This window comes from Condylura cristata, unplaced genomic scaffold, assembly GCF_000260355.1.
Source record: "Condylura cristata isolate star-nosed mole 26May11 unplaced genomic scaffold, ConCri1.0 scaffold00007, whole genome shotgun sequence".
NCBI classification, from domain to species: Eukaryota; Metazoa; Chordata; class Mammalia; order Eulipotyphla; family Talpidae; genus Condylura; species Condylura cristata.
This window is the reverse complement of record NW_004567108.1, coordinates 63,332,312-63,353,719: the sequence shown is the minus strand read 5'-3', so window position 1 is coordinate 63,353,719 and position 21,408 is coordinate 63,332,312. Positions and strand designations below refer to the sequence as shown.

Below are 21,408 nucleotides of genomic sequence, written 5' to 3'. Positions count from 1 at the left end.
ATGTAAGTGGAATTGGAACATTTACTGATATAAGTTTAAGAAAGGGAATGAAAGAATTAGGAGATTTCTGTATTTAAAACTATTTATATTATCCAGAGGTGGAGATTGCAGTAGGGGATGCTGAATATGTTTCTTTGAATTAGTGTGAAATGTCCTGTTGTATTAGGAGAACACCAAGATTCTGGTAGTCCCAGTGCTACCCTGGCCCTTTGGTTGTGAAATATAGTTCCAGAGATACTTTATTATGTGGTCCTTAGAGAGATATCATTTTAGACAGCCCATTATTCTCTTATGGATTTGATTTTTATGAAAAATAAGTCATCAAGAATTGTGATGAATTAACTGACTGGTTAATAGTCCACTGGGCTAAAAGGAAAACTTCCAAGTTTGTACTTTGTTCTCTTTCTTTCTTACCTCTATTTCACTACCCTTAAATGGGTTTACTAAGAGAAATGTTTACGTTTTAGTTATTGCTGTTTTTGTTACAGTTCAAACTTTAAAGTGGAATTAGTCAATTTTGAGATCAAGAACTGGGCTACATTCACTCTGTATTTCTGGGACCTGATGTATACTTAATGCTTGGTAAATAAAATAATAAATGTTCCTGAGAAATTGCTGTGTTTGTGGTAACCCATAGTGGAAGTTTTAGTTATTCAGAACCTCAGAGAAGGTTGATATGAATGAGTTCCTTTTAGATATATTGAGGTCTTCTATAAATGAGTAGTTCACGCTCACCTGTTTTCTGCTTTTTTGTGTATTGGGTTCCAGATGTGAAACATAAGGAGTATGGCATTGGAAAAGTCATACTTCCTGCCTTAGATATTATACAGTTAAATGACAAGTGTATAATCACAGTACCCAGATGCTGTAAGAAACATTGGAGGGAAGTTCATCTGCTCTTTAGGAGAAGTCAGACAGGGAAACATAAAAGGTCTGTCAGCCATAAGAACTTCGGACTTTCAACTGATCAGCAGGAGTGAATGATTACTAAGTAATAAGCACCTTCAAGTTTCAGATTCTCATCTTTATGGGTAGTTTTTACTGCTTTCTTTTTGTGTGCTGGACTTACACAAACAATATTTTTGATAGTATTGGCCTTATGATTTCATCTTTGATTTCTCTCAAGTTTAAAAATAAAAATCTTATCTGCCAACCACAAAAAACTGTCAGGCAACCTTTGTATTTAATGTTGTTTGCCTACTCATAATGATCTAGTAATAGATAAATTACTTTTGCAAGTCCTTCCTGAGAACTTGTGCTTGTATATAACATACCTTTTTGAATGAGATCATTGTGTTTGCTGTGAAGTTGGCAATTTCCAGTAGAAAAGGGATAATATTACTGACTTGCTGACTTTTGAATGAGCTTATACCTTTTAGGGTATGTTTAGGATTTATACTTTCATGTTTTGCATCACTTGCACAGATCCTACATTCTATTATTATTGAATTTTTATTTTATATATAGGTATTTTTTTCAGGTTTCTGAAGGAATATGACACCCCAAAATATGCTATTTTGGAATAAGAACTATTTTTAGCTGAAAGTAATTAAATGGCAAAGGTACTAAAAATTCTTTGCTCTCCTTGATGTCTGAGAGTAGGATTTAAATTTTCCTTGTTAAAATCTTTCATCTCCCTTTTCCATACTAGGAAAACAACCCTTATCACAGGAGACAAAAAGTTGGCACTAATATAGTCAGCATAAAGAAAATTAACTAAATAACCCTTATCTTCGCTTAGCTTCCCCTTTTATATTTTTTCCTTCCCATAAATTACCACCCCTAGAACACTGTTAAAAGGGTGTATAACCTCAGGCCTGATTGCTTTCTTTGTGTCTCCACTTTTTTTTTTTTATGAAGGCCTCTGTGTACATAAAAAATGAAATACTAACTTCAAATTCAAAATGTGTGTTTCTTCTCCTGTTCTTCCAGCTTTTGCCATTTTAATTCTCAGGCATCTGATACAGAACCGCAAAGGGTAAATGAAAAGCTTTCCCCGTTCCCCGCCCCCCCTTCCAGTGTTTACCACTTTAGTGTTTGCCATTTTGATGTCCTGTCTTTACTTAACTTTTTGCTATTTAAATATTGACGACAAAATTGATTTATTTTTGCCGCCTTTAGTTTTTGATCAGTGGTTCTCAGCTCTGGCTGGATCAGTGAGACTTTTAAAGGACCTGGATTTCTGGGGCCTACCCAAGAAGAAGCCATCTGATTCAGCATATGTGATGGGGGTGTTTAAACAACACCCAAAAACAGTGTCAAAGAAAGCCAGAATCAGAAGTTAAAATGTTACCATTTTAGACAAATCTAATTTGAGAACTATGGCAATGGGGGAGAAGGGTGGGGGACAAGTGGGGATTTATAGCCAAGGAGTAAAGTGCTGTCAGTGGATGGAAAATTTACTAGCAGAGTAAGGGGGATTCTCGGGAAAACAACTTACTGAAAGCTGTCCACAGTTTAAAGTTCAGATAAGGGATTTTTGAGACTGGGATATTCCCTAAATGACTCAGCAGAATTCTTGTGAAAACTGCAGTAAGGAAAAAGGAATGCCCAAGAGGTAAGCCTAGTCAAAAGGATCTTCAAGGAACCTGAGTAATGAGAACCTTTATCAGCAGCAATTAGGATAGAATATAACAAAGATGATTCTAATCAATGTGTGTGTAGTTGAGACCTTCAGCCTTATTCTCATAGCAGTTATACTTCATTTAGATTTTTTCTTGATCTTCTTTTTAGTAGTAACCTGATACTTTAGTAAACTTTTCCCCAAACCTCTTTTCTCCTTTAGATGTTTACTAAAGCATTGCAAGGAATAGAGCTAGATTAGGGTCAAATGGAATTTTGTGCCATGGCTCCAAAAGGAGAGAAGTTAAGACTAATAGTTCTAGTATTGAAACAAATTTCAACAAATAGTTAAGGCCTACTGTGTTGTAGGCAATGTTGTAGATGGTAGGGATATAGTGGTGAATAAGGCAAACAAGGGGCCCTTTTCACTGTGTCCCCTTGCATGCCAGATATAAGGAATATAATATAATACTAAACAAGTGACATTCCTTGCCCCTGAAGATTTTACTGTCCAGTAGAAGATAACACGTGCATAATTACAGTACAGAGTTGAGGATATAGTGGTAAAAGGACAATAAACAAACAATTTCAGATAATGATAAATAGGATATAAAAGCAATATAGCATTGCGAAAAACTATAATGATGGAAGGTTTAAGCGGAGATTGTCATTAAGTTTATCATTGGTCCTTCTTGGATTTAAGTTCTAGTACTCTAGGCAGAGAAAGAGGAAGTCCAGAGGCCCAAAGAAAATAAGCAGGATTCGGATAGTATAGGCAGTGGCATTTGGCACTGTGAATAGAGGTCCTTTAAAAGTGATTTAAGGTTTTTGGTTTTATTTTTTTTAGTTGAACTAATATGAGTTTACAAAACAGGAGGATTCAGAGGTAAATGATCACAGATCATACCTCTTCAGATGAATGTTACCACACCACACCCACACTAAAGTATCCAAAGTCCTCTATTATAGTCTGTTTCTCCCCACCAACTCTTTGCTGTCTATCCTTCTTTCCCACTCTGGTAGCATCAGTTTTACAGATTTTTAGGTTTGGTTTTATCTGACCTTTGTTTTGCTTCTCTGTTTTCCCCATATGATGAACCAACCACTTTTCATCTTACATTTTACATAATTTAATATAATCATCTCCATTCCAACATTGCAAATAGGAAGTTTCCATTTGAGTAATTGCCATTTTTATAGTGAATTGTTAAAATGAGGAAGACTGGGATAAACTGAGGTTAAGTCATGGGAAATAAGAGATGCCTATTTAAATAGATTTCTGGATCTGGGACTTTACGGTATAGTGTGTGTTTATGTGTCTGTGAGAGAGAGGGAGAGATTGAGATTATCCCTTTCCCTTTCCTTCTCACTTTTCTACTCTCTCTGGATAGCCAGATATTTTCCATATTGATAAATGACTCTTACAGTGATTATTCTAAAAGAATCTTGGTCTCTGGCCTCTGAAAATATGCAGTTATTTCTCCCACACATGTTGTAGAGGCATTCAGAAAGTCCACCCAGCTTCAAGTGGACTTGGACTTCGCCTCATGATGGGAAGTGTATCAAAGAATTTGTAGAAGTGTTTCCAACCAGCACATTACAGAATCAACCATAAGTTTATTATTTTTGAAGATTAGTAATTGTCTCCTTTTCATAATATTGTTAGACTATAGCTTGTCTTTGTAATTATTAATTATAGAATACATTGTATCTTTAGTTTAAATTTATCAACCTTAAATTTATAGAATTGCAAACTACTTATTTATGCTATAATGGTGACTTCTTCACAGATCTCTCACTGAATCTTGAATATATCTTGTAACATATAAACACACATAACCTATCAAATGAAATAAGATTGAAGAAAGTAGCATTTTCCATTCATTTGAAGTTATTCAGAGTTATGTAATCTTATCCTTAAAGGACAAAAGAAGGAATTTCATTATGGTTGCTTGCTAAAATGATTCAGTCTTAAATTTGTTGAATGGTAAAATAAAAATGTCCACTGACTGAAGATCTGAGTTATGCCTAGTATATTGTATTTTGGAACTGACAATATTTTTCACTAAATTGGAATTTTTATGATTTGTTCCTTTTAATGAGATTACGCTAGAAGGGGAATATAGGTCTATTTTGTTTGTATATGTATATATAAAACTTATGTAAATATGTATGAATTTAACATTCAAAATGTGTGATTATTATCCAATGTATGTCTCACCTTGGGAGCTTTTAGAATAAAGCTATGTCAGGGATACACTCTCAGATATTCTTGGTTGACTTGTGGTAGGGTCCACATACAGGTGTCTTTTATAATTCTCAAGGTTATTCTACTATGAAGCCAGATTTGAAACCCACTGATCTTCATCCAACTGTTACTTGCCAGTGCTAATCTTAGTTTCTCTAACAGGAAAAAAATGGAAGACCTGTCTGATGCTGCTGCTTTTGCGACTAGACTTAAAAACACTCTTATCCAGTACCATAACATTGAAGATGATAAATGGCGAGTTGCTAAGAAAATGGTAAATTAGTGAAATTACTTTTACTGGTGTATATTGTCTAATGAAATGGTTGACAACTTTCAAAATGTTATGGAAAAATAGGGCCATACTTCAGATCAATTTTCAGGATAAATAATAATGCTAATAAAGTCAGTTGTTTAGTGTCTCAGAAGAAAAACAAAACAGTAGTAATCCTGTACAATTGTCTTTAGTTTTTAGACAGGAGAGTAGACTACCAGCAGCCAGACCTAAAGAATAGTTTGCATGTAAGCAAAACATACTGTTCTAATATCAACATTTCTTGAGTAGGGGGGAAGTGTAGGAACTAATTTAAGGTAGCATTAGCCTAATGTAAATTGCTTAATTTTAGGAAAAATATGAGCAAATTCAGAATGATATATTTAGCATTTGCAGTGTCTTAGTCTGAATGTGTCAGTAATGGCAAATAGATAAAACTGTCTTGAAGCAAATGGTATGGAACACTTAGATAATACCATCACTGTTCTAAACAGTATTTAGATCTTATTAAGCAACTGACTAATCTTTTTTTTTCTGATGTTTGTATATAAAATGTAAATAACTTAGGATACATGAAAAGTTCAAATATGGATCATTTTTTTATTTAGGTTTTCTTTTTTTAAAAGATTTATTTATTTATTTGTACAGAACTGGGATACAGGCCAGAGATGCAGAGGGTGAGAGGATTCACCAGAGACAGAGCAGGGAGCAGAACAGGCAGATTGACGAAGTACACTGCTGAGGGGAGCAGCGGGCGGGTCGGGAGAGGTCTGCCTTGCCATGTGGATCTCTTCCGGGGCAGGCAGGGATCAAACTCATGCAGAAGTGGCTTAAGCTTCTTTGCGCTGTGCTTTAACCCACTGCGCCACCAGGGAGGGCCCTATTTAGGTTTTCTTTTAGTGCAGGAGCCATTAATATAGATTTATCAGCTTTATGTATATGTATACAGCTTTATTTCTGTATCTTTTTATTTTAATAGAAAGATGTCACGATTTGGAGAAAACCTTCAGAAGAATTTAATGGATATCTGTAAGTAAATTCTTATAGTTTTACATAGCTCATAAAATATAACTAAATGTGTGTCTCCCTGGTGGGCTAGAGGTTAGGTCTCAACACCATTAACATTATAGATTGGGTTCATCCCCAGCCCTGGAAGTGACCCACATGGTGCAGCAAAACTCCTGTCTCACCTGCTACTCCTCTTAGCAGTATATTTCAGTGAATCTGCCTGTTCTGCTTCCCACTCTGTCTCTGATGAATCCTCTCACCTTCTGTACGTCTGGTGTATGCCACAGTTTTTTATGCATAAATAAATATATTAAATCTTTAAAAAATATCATACACATACATACCTGTATAACTAAACTTGATAGACATTTGTATGGATATAGATATTTTTGTGTGTATCTGTAAGTATACACATAATCATTAAATGATAATTGACAGTAAAATTTGATTGTTGCTTTAAAATTTGAAGCTTCCTGAGAATCATATCCTTATAAATTCAAAGTCTGAAAAATGGCCTTTTCTCTTATGGACATAGTTGTAATATGGGAAGATGATAATGATACCAAATGGGTCATCAAATCTTAATTTCTTAGGATGATGCATAAGATCTTCCGATATTCTTCCACACTTAGTACTGTAGTATATTTTATTCTAAGAATTTATCTTGACAAATCATTAAAAGTAGTGACCCGCCTGCACAGCACTGCAAGCTGGCTGTAGTACTGTAAGCTGGCTGTAGCTGCTTCAGTGCAAGTTTGATCCCCGGCTCTGGAGGTGACACACATGGAGTGGCAGACCTCTCCTGACCCACCTGCTGCTCCCCTCAGCAGTGTACTTTGTCAGTCTGCCTGTGTCTCCAGTGAAGCCTCTCACTGCCCCATACCTCTGGCTTGTACCCCAGCTCTGTATGCGTAAATAAGTAATTTTTTTTTAAAGATCTATTTATTTTGTCCATACAGAACTGGGGTACAGGCCAGAGGCTCAGGGGTGGCGAGACGCTTCACCAGAGAGAGAGTGGGGAGCAGAACAGGCAGATCAACAAAGTACACTGTTGAGAGGAGCAGCGGGCAGGTCAGGAGAGGTCTGCCACGCCATGTGGTCACCTCCGAGGCGGGATCGAACTCACACGGAAGTGACTTTAGGTTCTCAGTGCAGTGCTTTAACCCACTGCACCACCGGGGAGGGCCCTAAATAAGTAATTAAAAAAAAAAATCATAAACAAGCTGTATTAGCAAATGTTGGAAAATTATGAAATAATGAAGCATATTTTATAGTCTTTAAAAATCATGTTTTTTCAAAGATTATCTAAAAATATAAGAAAATGCCCAAGATATAATATATAATATGAACAAAACAGGATACTAAATTAACAGAATTATAGATTGATTTTAAATATTTATTTTGTATATTAATATATTTTTATCTAACAGTTGTATGCCTATAAATTGCAGTTTAATGAGTGATTTTTATTTTCTGTTTTCTTTTTGGTAGTTCAACACGAATTATACCTTTAATTAGAAAAATATTTATATTGTAATCACATTAATTTTTTTGTGGTAATGTTAATTTACAATACTGTATCTGCCTTAGGGGGTTAGTTTTATGCTTCTTCAGATATATGTTACTGCATCACACTATCAAAGCATCCATTAATCCATTGGACCACTTTCTCCTGTTCATCTCTGTGTTCCCTTCTGGTAGTATCAGAATTTTAGGGTTTATTTTGATTTAGTTAAAACACTTTTTTTTTTTTTTAAAGATTTATGCATGTAGAACTGTGGTGCAGGCCAGAGGTGCAGGGGCATTGAGAGGATTCACCTAGACAGAGTGGGCAGAAGAACAGGCAGATTGATGAAGTACATTGCTGAGGGGAGCAGCGGGCAGATCAGGAGAGGTCTGCCATGCCATGTGGATCACCTGGGCAGGGGATCGAACTCGCACTAAAGAGGCTGAAGCTTGCATGCAGTGTTGCCCTTTAATCCACTGCCACAAGGGAGGGCCCAAAACATATTATGTTTTTAAAGTCAATTTCATTCATTTACCAAAGAAGCCAGCCCTAATGCTAAGTGAAATAAGTCCAAAGGAGAAAGATAAACACTAATATTTGCAATACAATGTCACTAAATTCAGAGTCAGATATAGACAAGCTTAAAAACTAACCCTCAATAGATGACTATAGAGCTGAAATGCCAAAGGGAGATGAGGAGGAGGGAGGGTAAGAACAAAGAGGGAAAGCAGCATAGTAGTCCATGTTGCAGACTGTGGGTGAGTTGGATCAGGAGCACTGTGGTGCTAATACTTGATGGGGGTGTCCAAATATTGCAATTAAAAAGAAGTCAATGAAGACAAATGTCTTGTATAATTGGAGTGGAATATATGACATCCTTGAGGCTCAGCTCTTTTTAAAATGAAAAGTTTTGGCCCATTTATCATATACAAGATGTTCTGATTTGTAATACCAAAGATAGCATTTCCAAAAAGATGAGTTGTACAATATTTATGACAAGGACAGGCAAACTGGAGTTGGAGTAAGCTTGTAAGTAAGTATGGGAGTTAATCAGTAGATCAGTAATTTCCAGTTTAATGTTGAAAAGTATAAAAAGTGCCAAGGGAACTCTTTGCTAATATGTGGACCACATATGTGTGTTTGCTTCATTTTGAAATGTGCTTGTCGTTATTTTATTCAGTTGTATTGAATAAAACAAGTTTTTTGCACACTTGTTTGCTGATAAACTTTTTGGTTATTATTAGTTCATCCCTGCCAAGTATTTTGGTAAACTTCTTGATACATGTTTCCTCCTACCCACATATGTGATTTACTTCAGGTATATATGCCTGATCTTAAGGACATACATCCAATTTCACTGGACATTACCAAATTTCTCTCTAAAGTGCCAGTGACAGTATGAGAGTCCTCTTTACCCTCCATGTATTAATGGTACTCACTATTAATTTTTTAATCTCTGCCAACCTCAGGGGGTAAGATGTCATTTTGTCAGTATTTACTTGTCAGTGAAGTCGAACAACTTTTCTGTGTTGATTGAAATTGCAAGAAAATATCCCTACATCCTGTACCCTTCTTTTCTTTGGATTGTCTGCCTTTTCCATTGGCTTGTACAAATTAATCATATATCCCAAATCTTAATCATATGTCTGTTAATATGTATTATACATAACTTTTCCAAGAAGATGACTAACTTTAAAAAATCATCAAGTTTGTCATTTGTTGTATGAAAATTATTAATTTTGACCACTTTGTATTGGTTGTGTTTTGTATGGTTTATAGATTCAAGAAATTACTGTTTCCGGAGCTTATAAAGATATTTACTTATATATATATATATTTTTGCAGTGTATTAAAGTTTTGTATTTTGCTCTTTATATAGAATCAATTGTTTTGAATGGTAGGGATTTAATTTTTATTTTCTCCATAAAAATAACTTAAACCCAAGCATTATTTCTGGACTAGTACATCATTTCCTGTTTAATATGTAATGCCACCTTTGAAATATGTTATTATTCATGAGTCAATTCCAAGTTTTTCTATTTCTAGGTGACCTATTATTTTTTCTGTGCCTAATACACAGTTTTGGAAAGGGTAATTTTGTGTATACAGGTGAGGAGTAATAACATGGTAGAGCATAACCAAGGAAAGAATAGCATGAGAAATAAATGTGTTATAATCTATAGGCTATTTTGGCTGCTCCCATAAGTTGAAGGTACTTTACTGTGTTCATTCCTATTTATGTTATATTCTTTAGCATTTAGGACAAATGGTACATGCTGATATGATACTTGATAGAACTTAATTTATCAAAGTTGTTGAGATTTTACTCTCTTTAAAAAAATCCTCAGTGTTGCTCTTTCTGAAGTTAGTTATAAGGGCATGCTGTAATTTTTCATGTTAATAGCATTCCATTTTAATATGTTTTTCTCCAGCTTTAAAGCCGAAGGTATTATAGATGATGTTGTCAATAGTGTCATAGACCATATACGCCCAGGGCCCTGTCGCTTGGATTGGGACAGCTTAATGACTTCCTTGGACATTTTAGAGCAATTTGAAGAGGTATTTGCTTAGCATTATTACTTCAAGTGTGTGTGTATATATATGTGTGTGTGTTTCTGTGTGTTAAAGAGCACATGAGTTTGAGAATATGTATTTACTTACACTCAGTGTATTCTTTGTTTTGAGAATAAATCTCACAGGGGAATCTTTGTACCTTTTAAGATGTATGAGTTTGCATATTAACTAATGACATTGAGTCAGACCTGAGTTTGTTTCCAGAGTAGTTATACTCCTGCTACTTAAGAAAATCACCAGCATCTTTAATTGTAAAACTCAAGTTTGTTTTCCACAGTAGTTACACTCTTGCTGCTTAAGAAAAAGCACCAGCATCTTTAATTGTAAAACTCTAATGGAGGTTCTAAAATACAAAATTCTAAAAACATAACCAGCACATTTAAATTTCTGTGTATGTTTCTATTAATATTAAACCAAAAGCAAAGACTAAGACATTAGTTAATTATGTAACTAAGTGACTTGTTCACTTTTTCTATCAGTTTGTTTATTTCCATGTTTGAATTTCTTCATTGAAACACCTGTTTTTTTAATCCAAATATTTGTGTATTTTATATTAAATACTTATAGTCTACAGTACCTGTTTCCATGTTGAATACCATATAGGATATAAGACAGATGTGTTGAATTAGAGATTTAGATGTTGCACAACTAACTTCTCTGCGCTTTCATTATGTGTATCATCATCTATGCAATGAGGCTTGGAATAGAGATATAAACCTGTCAAAATTACCATAATAATTATTAACAATAATTATAGCACATTTTAAATGCCTGCTTGTTTTTTTTTTTTTTTTTGCAAAATGAGTCTATTTGTTTAAGTTAGTAGTAACACCTATTTTCCCTTTCTTTCAGAATTCTTGTGTGATGCGTTATACTACTGCTGGTCAGCTTTGGAATATAATTTCTCCAAGAGAGTTTGTTGATTTCTCCTACACTGTGGGCTATAAGGAAGGACTTTTATCCTGTGGTAATGATCTCAAAATCTTATACCGTCCATATTGTTTTAAGTATTTGAGATTTCTTAGCTGGATATTTCTTTCTATTTTCAACCTTCATTTTATAGTCAATGAACTTTGTAAATACTACACCCTAGGAATTAGAATGAAAACAATAGGAAGAGGTTTGAAATCTTTCTGACAAGTGCTTGTTCCCACTTATACAGTATTCTTTAAATTACAGCAAACAAATATAAATCCAATAAGTGGATTTCCTTCTTCTTTTTTTAATTTTTAAAAAAGATTTATTTATGCATACAGAACTGGAGTATAGGCCAGTGGTGCAGGAGTGGTGAGAGGATTCACCAGAGACAGAGTGGGGAGCAGAGCAGGCAGATTGATGAAGTACACTGCTGAGGGGAGCAGCAGGTGGGATAGAAGTCTGATGAGCCATGTGGATCATCTCCAAGGCAAGGGATCAAACTTGCATTGAAGTAGCTGCAGCTAGCTTGCAGTGCTGCACTTTAACCTGCTGTGCCACCATGGAGGGCCCTGGATTTCCTTCTAAAGGACTCTAGTTTTGATCATACGAATAGAAAAATACAGACTTGCTGTGTGTGAGAATATTTTCCCTTCCTTGAGCTATAAGAGAATGTTTTTTTAAGACTAAAAACACTGTTGCTAGGCAGTCCCAGTTTCTAAAGTTTCTACCTATCTAGATATAAAGTAAAATATTGCTAATTTAATATTTTTTATGTATAGTATATAGTTGAGTTGAAGTTGTAGGTGAGTCATTCCTTGTTTATTCTCAACTAGCCAGTGCCAAAGTTGGATATGGTGTAGCCTGTGGGGAGCAGTGGTAGTGCCTTAGGTTTGATTATTGACATCTGGAGGCTTGTCTGCTACAGCCAAGATTTGTAGTTTCCAAGGAGTTAACAAGATGACATGATGTCATCTATACTGAAGGGATTCAAACCTTTTCCATTACCTATCTACTGCCTCCTGTTAGAATTCTTTCTTGGTAATTATCTTTTGAATTCTTAAAGGGTCACTCTTGGGACTTAATTTTCATCCGCTTGTACTGGAGAAAAAGATACTTAGAAATCTGGTATTTTCAGTGAGCTTTAGACTAATATCAGTTATTGCTATTAAAATATTATTTTTAAATTGTCTTTTAGGAATAAGTCTTGACTGGAGTGAAAAAAGACCAGAATTTGTGCGTGGCTATAACCATCCCTGTGGTTGGTTTTGTGTACCACTTAAAGACAACCCAAACCAGAGTCTTTTGACAGGCTATATTCAGACGGATCTGCGTGGGATGGTTCCTCAGTCTGCAGTGGATACAGCCATGGCAAGCACTTTAATCAGCTTTTATGCTGATTTACGAAAAACCTTGCAAAAGGTGTAAAACTTGTATTTCTCCTAGTCCCCTGAAGCATCTACTTTTTGGAGCTACATTAGATGTAAAAAAAATCATCCTTTTTTGCCCTTCTCATAGCCTCTAGAAAACAATTGAGATGTTTTTGACTTATTTTATTCCTAAAGTAAGTAGCTATAGAAGACAGGGCATTTTAGATTTTGCAAACACTTATTTGCACATTTTTATATGGCAATGCATCCAGGGATGGGAGTATGACAGAAGTCACAAAGAGTAGATACATGCACAAAGAGTAGACACAAACATATAAGAGCTTGAATAGTGCCTCAGTATGAATATTTTGGCTGCTGAGAAATTAAAGAAAATACAGCTTCATGCTTTGTAGTTAAAATTTACTTAGCTTTATAAACATTTTGTAAATATTTTAATTTTCTTGGTATGCTCCATGAGTTTGCCAATATCTTAAAAAGAAACCCCTACTCTATATTTTATTAAAAAATGAACTTCATTGTCCATTGAGTTCCACTACTTTAAGTATTGAAAAGACCATGTATAAAAAAAGGATACCACAGTAACTTCAGGAACAATTCAAATGCAACTAAGTTTTGATATTTAGAAGGCATTATTTTGTGAATATATTTAAAAAATATATATTTGTATCTTTTGTGAATTTAATTTGGAGTCTTAAAAGCATTTATTCATGAATAAAGCAGTACAGAAAACTGTCACATATGTGCTGGAATCACCACATTGATTGTGAAGTAGTCTTGGGTATATGAAAGGAGTGGTTGTACCACCACTAGAAAATGATCACTCTAGAAAGTCACATCCAATGTTTTGTGCATGTTTCAGTTTAAAAGGCATCTCTCAGCTTGCAGAATATCCCTAACTGCTTTATAAACTTTACAATTGCGATATAATTTCAGTCTGAAATATAACAATTGCATTTATAGGTGTATCCAAATGTCTAACTAGAGTGAGTCATTTCTTACTGGAATGGACTTTAATGAGTCCTCTGATTCTGTGGCTGCCTTAAATGAACATTCCTAAATGACTTTAACATTCCGAATAAATCTCTTGACATTTGAACTGACCACCCAGTTTACCTCTAAAGTGAAAATCAAGGCAACAGTATGTTTTATGCAAATCTTTGTAGGCATTTATGTCAGTGTACATGCATACATCTTGAAATCCGCCTCAATGTTCTATTTGAGTTCATTATGTGTTATCAGTATTGTTACTGCTTTTCAACTGATTGCTTTGTTTTTGGGTTTTTTTTTTTTTTTTGGTTAATATGAGTTGAAGTGAACTCTAGAAATATTTATATGTTGAACTACAAAAAGCACAAGAATGCATTGTGATTAAATGATGGTAGATAACATTTCAAGAACTGAAAATGTACAAATGACCTTATATTTTTAACTTGCTAATAGCCTTTTCTGAGCTGATTGTAACTTTGAGTTGCTGGATTTATTTGCTGCTTTTTAACTTTTGCAACAGGGAAAGAAAACTTGGTAGTTTAGCTTTCAGCTTCCCATGGAAATTGTTAAGTGTTGATTATGATTTCACAAGTTTTTTTAATTGGTCTTATTAGTGTAGTATAGGAGTTCTCTTATATTCCAGTATTTGTCAAGATGTTGAAATACCAGCAGAGACCCAAATAGAGGGTAATTAGATTAAATGAAGAATTTGTGACAAAGATATACATTATATATGGGCTGTTGTTTCCTGATCTGGGTGTCCCTAAAGGCAAATAAATTGTCTAACTCAGTACCCTAATGTTCCCTTTGTCATTTTCAAACTGTGCCTCCAATTAATGAGTACATATCTACTGTTGAAGTAACCCACTACAGGTAAAATGGAAGTTATGGGAAAAAAATTCTGTTGCACTATTGAATCATATGATAGATTGAAAAATTATATTTGAATTACCTGAAATTTATATGTAGCTTTTAGATGGCTATTTAAACCAGCTGAGCTATAGCTCTGTCCTTTAAAATTAAGAACAGCAAAACAACCCAGCTTTCACTAGGGTATAACTTACATATTATACAGTTTACTAGTTGTAAGTATATAATCCAGTTACTCCTGAATACTTATATAGTTATGCAGAAATCACTACAGTCCAGTTTTAGAAAATTTCTGTTACCCAATTAGATTCAGTTGCCTGCTTGCAATCATATTTAACCAAAAATATTAAAGTAAGCCTTACTTGGTTTTGTTTTTAAGAATAAAGGTATATTTGATTCTAAGCTCAGGAATCTTGTGACAATATATATTAAGTATGTTATCTCAAATACCATACTGATAGAAAGCTTTATTTAACAATATAAAAAAATCATTAAAATAGCTTGCATTCTTTTTTGTACTAATTCTTTGAGTTCTGGTGTATATTTAACTAATTTAGACTAACCACATTTAAAGTGCTCATTATCCACATGAAGCCAGTGCTGTGTATTAAGTAGCACAATTCTATAGTATATGTATGTATGTGTGTGTATGTGTGTGTGTGTGTGTGTGTGTATATATATATAAAGTCTTTCTATAATACGAAGTAGAGCGTTTTATGGGATTACTCTCAAGTACAAACTACTTTATCTTCTGGAACCTTCCATGCTGCCTAAATAAGGACTTCTGAACACTAGAAATATATCAGTAGTTATCAATAAAAGTTATAACCAAAAATACTTTCCTTGAAAGATAATTTTATAAAACAGTTAAATGAAGTCAAAGAATATAAACTACTTTATTTTATGTATGTGATTATTTTCTCCAACTGATAGCTAGTTTGTATCAAAAATTCACATATGCAATAAATATGTCAGTACATTGAGATTTTTTTTTTTTAGGAGATCAGTTTCCCACCAGATAAAGTATCATCAGTAATACTTTTGCATGAAATATCCATATTGATAACTCATGATTAAACCATTGAACTTTAACACATACTTAACAAATGTGAGGATTTATTATCCTACGGTTATATTTAACTGTTAGAATAGATTGTAAATGTTAAAAATCTTCATTTCTGTGTTCATTGAGGTCGAATATATTTGAAATTGTACATTTCTGTAAGATTATCTCCTAGTAGAAAAAGTCCTTTCTGTCCTACTCCCTCTACTATCTAACTGAAAGATATAACACTCAGCTTGAATTAAATGAACATTTTAAGCTAAAAAGTCAGATTCAGGTTGCCTCTGGAGAAGATAGGAAAATTTTGTACAATTTGAGCCTCTTAGGTCTGAGTAATTCCCTTTGATGTAAATACGAACTTTACTTTTATATTCAAGAGCCTACTACCATCCTCACAATCAGTTGTTTAAATCAAGTTTCTTTTAAATAAATGTATATTGTAACTATATCTCAATTCTATGGATAAGTTAATAAGACCCAGAGAAGTTAAAGGACTTGGCCAGATTTCCATGTGTCATGTGTTTTCTTGATCAGTATTCTATATTTTCTTAGTTAACTTCTCATTTAACTAGGTGATAACACAATCTGACCATAAAGGATGTATTGGATTAATCCCAGAGCACTGGAAGTTAGAATTAGAATTTCTTCATTATTTACTGTTTCCAAAGATTTACATGTATAGTTAAATAAAAATTCACCTGATGCAATTCAACAAAAGTTGTGCTATATAGACACTTTGTTTTTTAATCCCTAATTTTATGTTACAATATGTAAAAAAGAACATTTGTTAAATAAAAGTATGCGTTAATATGAATAATGTATATGTATTTTAAAATTACTTACTGACTTGGTAAGTTTTTCTCTAGCATTTCCCTTAATTCCCTAAATCGAGAAGTTTTTATTTAATGTGTCTTCTCAATAAAACAAACATTTTGGACCTAAGGGTAGGTAGTAGCAAGCTGAGATTTTTTTATTTTTTTAGATTTATCTTATTTATTTATAAATACAGTAACTGGGGTGCAAAGCAGAGATGTGGGAAATGAGAGAGGATTCCTCAGAGGCAGAGTGGGGAGCAGAACAGGCAGGCAAGACAGATGTCTGTTGGGCCGTGTATGTAAGCTCCCTGGCAGGGATGAAGCTTGTGCTGCAGTGGCTGCCCATAACTTCTTAGTGCAATACTGAGGGTAAGCTCTGCTGTTTCTTTACCTATTTCACCCGCAGACATTTCACATAATTACTAAATGATTGAGTGGCCAAGTTTTAAGGCTTTCAGATCTTTTTACAACTTGGTGCTGACAGCTTCTTTCGCGTTTTTCTTCCTTCCGTTACTGGATCCTATGGGTTTAGAAACATTTTATGAAGTGAGCACTGAACATCTTTTGACCCAACAACAGTTCCATGATGGAAGAAAGATCATTGAGATTGGATTATTTGCAGTTAACCATAAATATGAAGATTTTATAAAAATACTTGTGCTGTAGTGATAACTGATACTATGATTACAACTTTATACAAAATGTTAGAAATGTTCATTTACTTTCACACTTTTATATTTTTTTTACTAGTTGCTACAGTTCCCTTGCCCCAGTAAAATGATTTTCCTGTGTGAAAACACTGTGGTAAGAGTTGGGCAACCAGATCTGTTCTCTTAATGAGCCTCTCTGTGACCTTAGCTAAGTCGTCATCTTTCTGGCTGTCACTTTAAATAAAATGAGCTTGCTCGATTAAATAATTACCAAAGTCCTCTTTTGACACTAATGATTTTACGATTGTCATGTATATGTTAAAAATGTTATGAAAATAAAAGTATAATTTGTTGAGAGTGGGGAAACATTCAAGAAATGATTCAATTCCACATTTCAAATGTGAGGGAAATGTTCATTGTGTCATTCCTGTGGAATGTGGAACACTTGTGTATTGTAGCATTCAGATCACAGAATACAAAGTTTTGGTGTGCTCTTTGAGGATTTATTGTCATACTGTACATGCAAATTGCTTTACAGATTTCCCAGCAGCAAATACATGTTTCTTTTGGCATATTCTAATACATCGGAGTGAATTTACACAAATAATGGTCTCAGATCAATTTCAACAGTTAGTCTGCATCCATTTACCTTGTCATATATTATTCCTTCCTGTCCCCTGGACAACACCAAAGAGTAAGTATAGCCATTTAATCAGTTTAACCAACCTGAGGCCAGGAAGAAACTACATCTCAGGCTTTCACATTTTCTGCCTCAGACTTTAGGCAGCTGAGAATGCCAACAGCTATTGTATCCCATCCTTACTGTTTTGAGCCAGGACTCAAAACAATTGCCACTGAAAAATTTGGTAACTCAATCAAAAGCAAATGGGCATGATTTTGATGAATTCTTTACAAGCATTTTCTGTATTTACATCTGTGGCCAGGTCAGACTTAACATATTTACCTAAAAAATACTGTAATACGAAGGAATCAATTAGCACCATTTTGACAGGTTTTAAAAAATGAAACGTTAATAGCTGCTGCTTTAGTGCTTTCAATCAGCAGTTGGAAAGATAGCCTGTACTTTTGGCTGTGTAAACTGAAATTTTCTTTGTTTTATTGTCCTCCAGATCCAGCATACACTTGTTTTTGGTTAATGACTTGCAGCCTAAAACTATTGGAGACATATATTTCCAATTTTAACCTACTCCATGCTGCTTTTGAACTATGTATGCCCTAGTAGTCAAAACACTTGGAAATCCAGGAACACAAGTTTCTCCTCTTAAGAAAACTAGGAAAAGTAAATCAGATAATATCACATAAGCCTGAAAAATCTTAGTGGGAAGTTATTACCTACCAGTACTTCTGTATTTGTGTGTTCTCTGTAACTGTATCAGTGTCTCCATATTTTAACTTTAACTTTCCTTTTATCACTAAGATGACAGTTAATTTGCACAAAGAAGGGTATGTAAGGTGGCAAAAGAATGGGAAGAAAGAAATTGACAAAACTAGCTTGATGTTTAGGGAAAGCTGTTCTGGAAAGGTCAGATTTGGTTGAGACTTAGTTTTGTACATGTTACCTTTTGAAGCCTAAATTTTGAGGTATGAATGCCATCCCCACAGCTGTATGGGGATTCCTTTTTCTGCTTAGATAACTAATGGATGACAGAAATCTTAAGTTGGGCCACCACTGGCAAAGCTTTGGCAATTAGGTAATTTTCTAGGGACATATTAAAGTGCTGTCAGACTGACTTAGATAAACACTACAGTGAAGACCAAGCCAATGTAATATTTGCTTTTGGTAACTGAGGTTTTGCTTCATTTTACGACTTTGTAAAAATGTCTCTTAAGATGTTGAATGATTAACTTCTCTTAGGGAGTACCACATTGGCTAAGTATGGAGGTGATCACAGAAGACTAGATGCTCTCGGACTGTAGTGTCTACTCACAGTGAGATCTAATTTAACTTACCACAAGATCTGAGCCTCTTCTACAGACTTAGCAACACTTACACACGGAGAATTTCAGCCTTTCGCACAATATTATTCCTTCACTTTGCCTTGCATTTTTCCACTCTAGATCTCTCAGCCAGACATGGTACCCCTGTACCCCTTTACGTCTACCTGCAAAACTCACAATCCTTAATATCCAGCCTGTTTTCCCATGAGTTTTCTTGATCATTCCAGGCAAAAGGGAACTTTTTCTTCTTTCTATCCCTAGAGAGCCTATTGCCCACTTACACTCAGCACACATTACCTTGGGACACTTTCTTTGCAATGATACAGTTCACTCCTAGAGGGTAGCATAGGGTTTAATTCACCTCTGATCCCTCCATTGCACATAATGGTGGAAATGGGTTCCTGAAATGGGCTATTCTGGAAGCTTGTTAATTAGCGGATACTGTTCAAGTGTGTTTGCAATGAAGGTCTAATATCTCCTGGAGTATGCTGTTTAGTTTCTAGTTCCAGGAAGAAAATTAATTAATTTGGTCTATCACTTCTAAGGCATTAAAGTCCATTAACAAAAGATTCTGAGCAATCAAGAAAAATGAGCAGGTGGAAATGTGGACCTAATATACATAGTACTACCTCCCCTTGCTAGCAGACACACATCTCTTTGGTTCCTGAGTTTTGTAGTGTAGCCGAATAGCCACGTTGTATTATTTGCTGCAACAGTTTAAAGAAAACTGTTTAATTAGAACCGTGATATGTTTAGTTATTTATAATACACTGCTAGTGAGAGCTTTCTACTCAGTATTCATTTGTAACATTTTGGTTATTCAAAATCAAATCAAGTTCATACATGCCTATATTTCTCAATATCTGGATCATCTGCTTCCTTGAAGGCAGATATTTTAGAAATAACATTTTCTCTGTGACAGAAATAGACTAAAAGAAGGGCCCCTTCTGGATTCTAAATATGTAAGAAAAGATTTTACTCAAGGCTTTCCTTTTCAATGAAATACATAGTGCTCTAAAGGGCACATGGTCAGAAAAGTAGCTCTTTTACAGAATAGCTCATTTCCTGAGCTATTAATCAACAAAACATAGTCATCAAATACCACAAAGTACATTATTTCCTAAACATGATTACATGAAATCCAACTGATATAAATTACTTGAGAACACTCTATCACAAAGGGATTCTCTTTTAGCTCGCTAAGTAACAGCTGCAATTGATATAAATTGTGAGCAGATACTAGTGCCAGGTGTCATTTGCATGATTTTAAATACAAGAGTTACATTTATAGGGCTTCCATAAAGTCATGCAGTCATTCTCAAGCAATTCAGTTTATACTGTTTTTTCATAAATGATACAATTTTGAATTTTTAGTTTTGTAGGGAAGTTTTACTATTAAGTTATACACTTAGAATAATTATTGTTGTAAGACCATCTACATCAGAATGCAACTTTTCTAACTTCTAAGAAGAAAATAGAAGTAAGAACTTTAAGCTAAGTAGAAAAAAATCGGGAGTAATGAGTGTATATTTTTAGAGGTTATTAAAAAGGCACAGGGTGCCATGAAAAACCAGGATTATCTATTTTTTTTCTGTAAAAGGTTAAATATTTTGCACATTATCAGACCATAATGTGTCTGTTGAAACTATTCAGATGTGTCCTAGCAGTGTGAAAGTCACTACAGACAGTATATGAATAAATGAGAATGGTTGTTTTCTAATAAATTTTTACACTTTTATAAAAAAGTCCCTTGGTGAGTGCCTGACTCATGAAAACTGTTCTTTGGAGATACAAAATTATTTCCTTGTAAGTATGTGGCAATTACTTTTTAAAAAAAGTACATGGAAGTTTTCTATGTATATCAAGAAGGCCATAAGATAAAAGAATGTTTGGCATTTAAGTAAGAAAATATAAATATTAGCCCCTATAACTCCTTTATTAGTAATCCTTTTTCCCTGATACCCTTAGTTCATTCAGATAAGAAATATTTAAGTACCCAAAGGACACAAAAACATTAATTCAAAAGGTCACGGGCACCCCTACGTTTATTGCAGTACTATTTACAATAGGCAAGCTATAGAAACAACAGAAATGTCTCCAAATAGATGACTGGGTCAAGAAGATGTAGTACATATACACAATGGAATATTACTCAGAAATCAAAAAAGATAATGCCATTCACAACAAAATGGATGGAGCTGGAAGGGATCATGCTCAGTGAAATAAGCCAGAAAGAAAAAGAAAAAATACCAGATGGTTTCAATTTTAGGAGGAATGTAATGGATCAGGAAAAATAAATTTTAAAATGAAAATCAACAGACAACTATAAACCAGAGACATTCTGCAGGTGGGAGAAGAGAGTAGCAGGATCAAAACGGGTGGAAAGAGCACAAGGGACATGATAACTTGGTGGTGGGAATTCCACAGGAACTATAATCAAGAAGTAAAAGCATAAATTGTACAAAAATGAAGAATGATGCAAAACATATATAAAAATTTAAAAATAATGGAAAATAAACAGAAGAAATATTTAAATTCCCTGTCTAGTGATCCCTCTCACTGAACTCCAGACATTTAAATTTTGAGGG

At 34.3% G+C, this 21,408-nt stretch overlaps 1 protein-coding gene across 2 annotated transcripts in view; it reads left to right on the top strand.

The window, feature by feature from the left end:
* Nucleotides 1-20,438, top strand: part of STARD4 (StAR-related lipid transfer (START) domain containing 4) — a 23,324-nt gene extending 2,886 nt beyond the window's left edge. Inside the window, exons 2-6 of one of the 2 annotated variants that reach the window (XM_004678481.2) lie at nt 4,973-5,084; nt 6,061-6,110; nt 10,029-10,155; nt 11,023-11,137; nt 12,284-20,438. In XM_004678481.2, coding sequence (XP_004678538.1) covers nt 4,980-5,084; nt 6,061-6,110; nt 10,029-10,155; nt 11,023-11,137; nt 12,284-12,513 — 627 coding nt within the window. In that variant the 5' untranslated portion in view covers nt 4,973-4,979 and the 3' untranslated portion in view covers nt 12,514-20,438. The remainder of the gene's footprint in view (nt 1-4,972; nt 5,085-6,060; nt 6,111-10,028; nt 10,156-11,022; nt 11,138-12,283) is intronic. The other variant, XM_012721866.1, reaches the window with a different exon arrangement.
* The last annotated feature ends 970 nt before the right edge of the window (nt 20,439-21,408 follow it).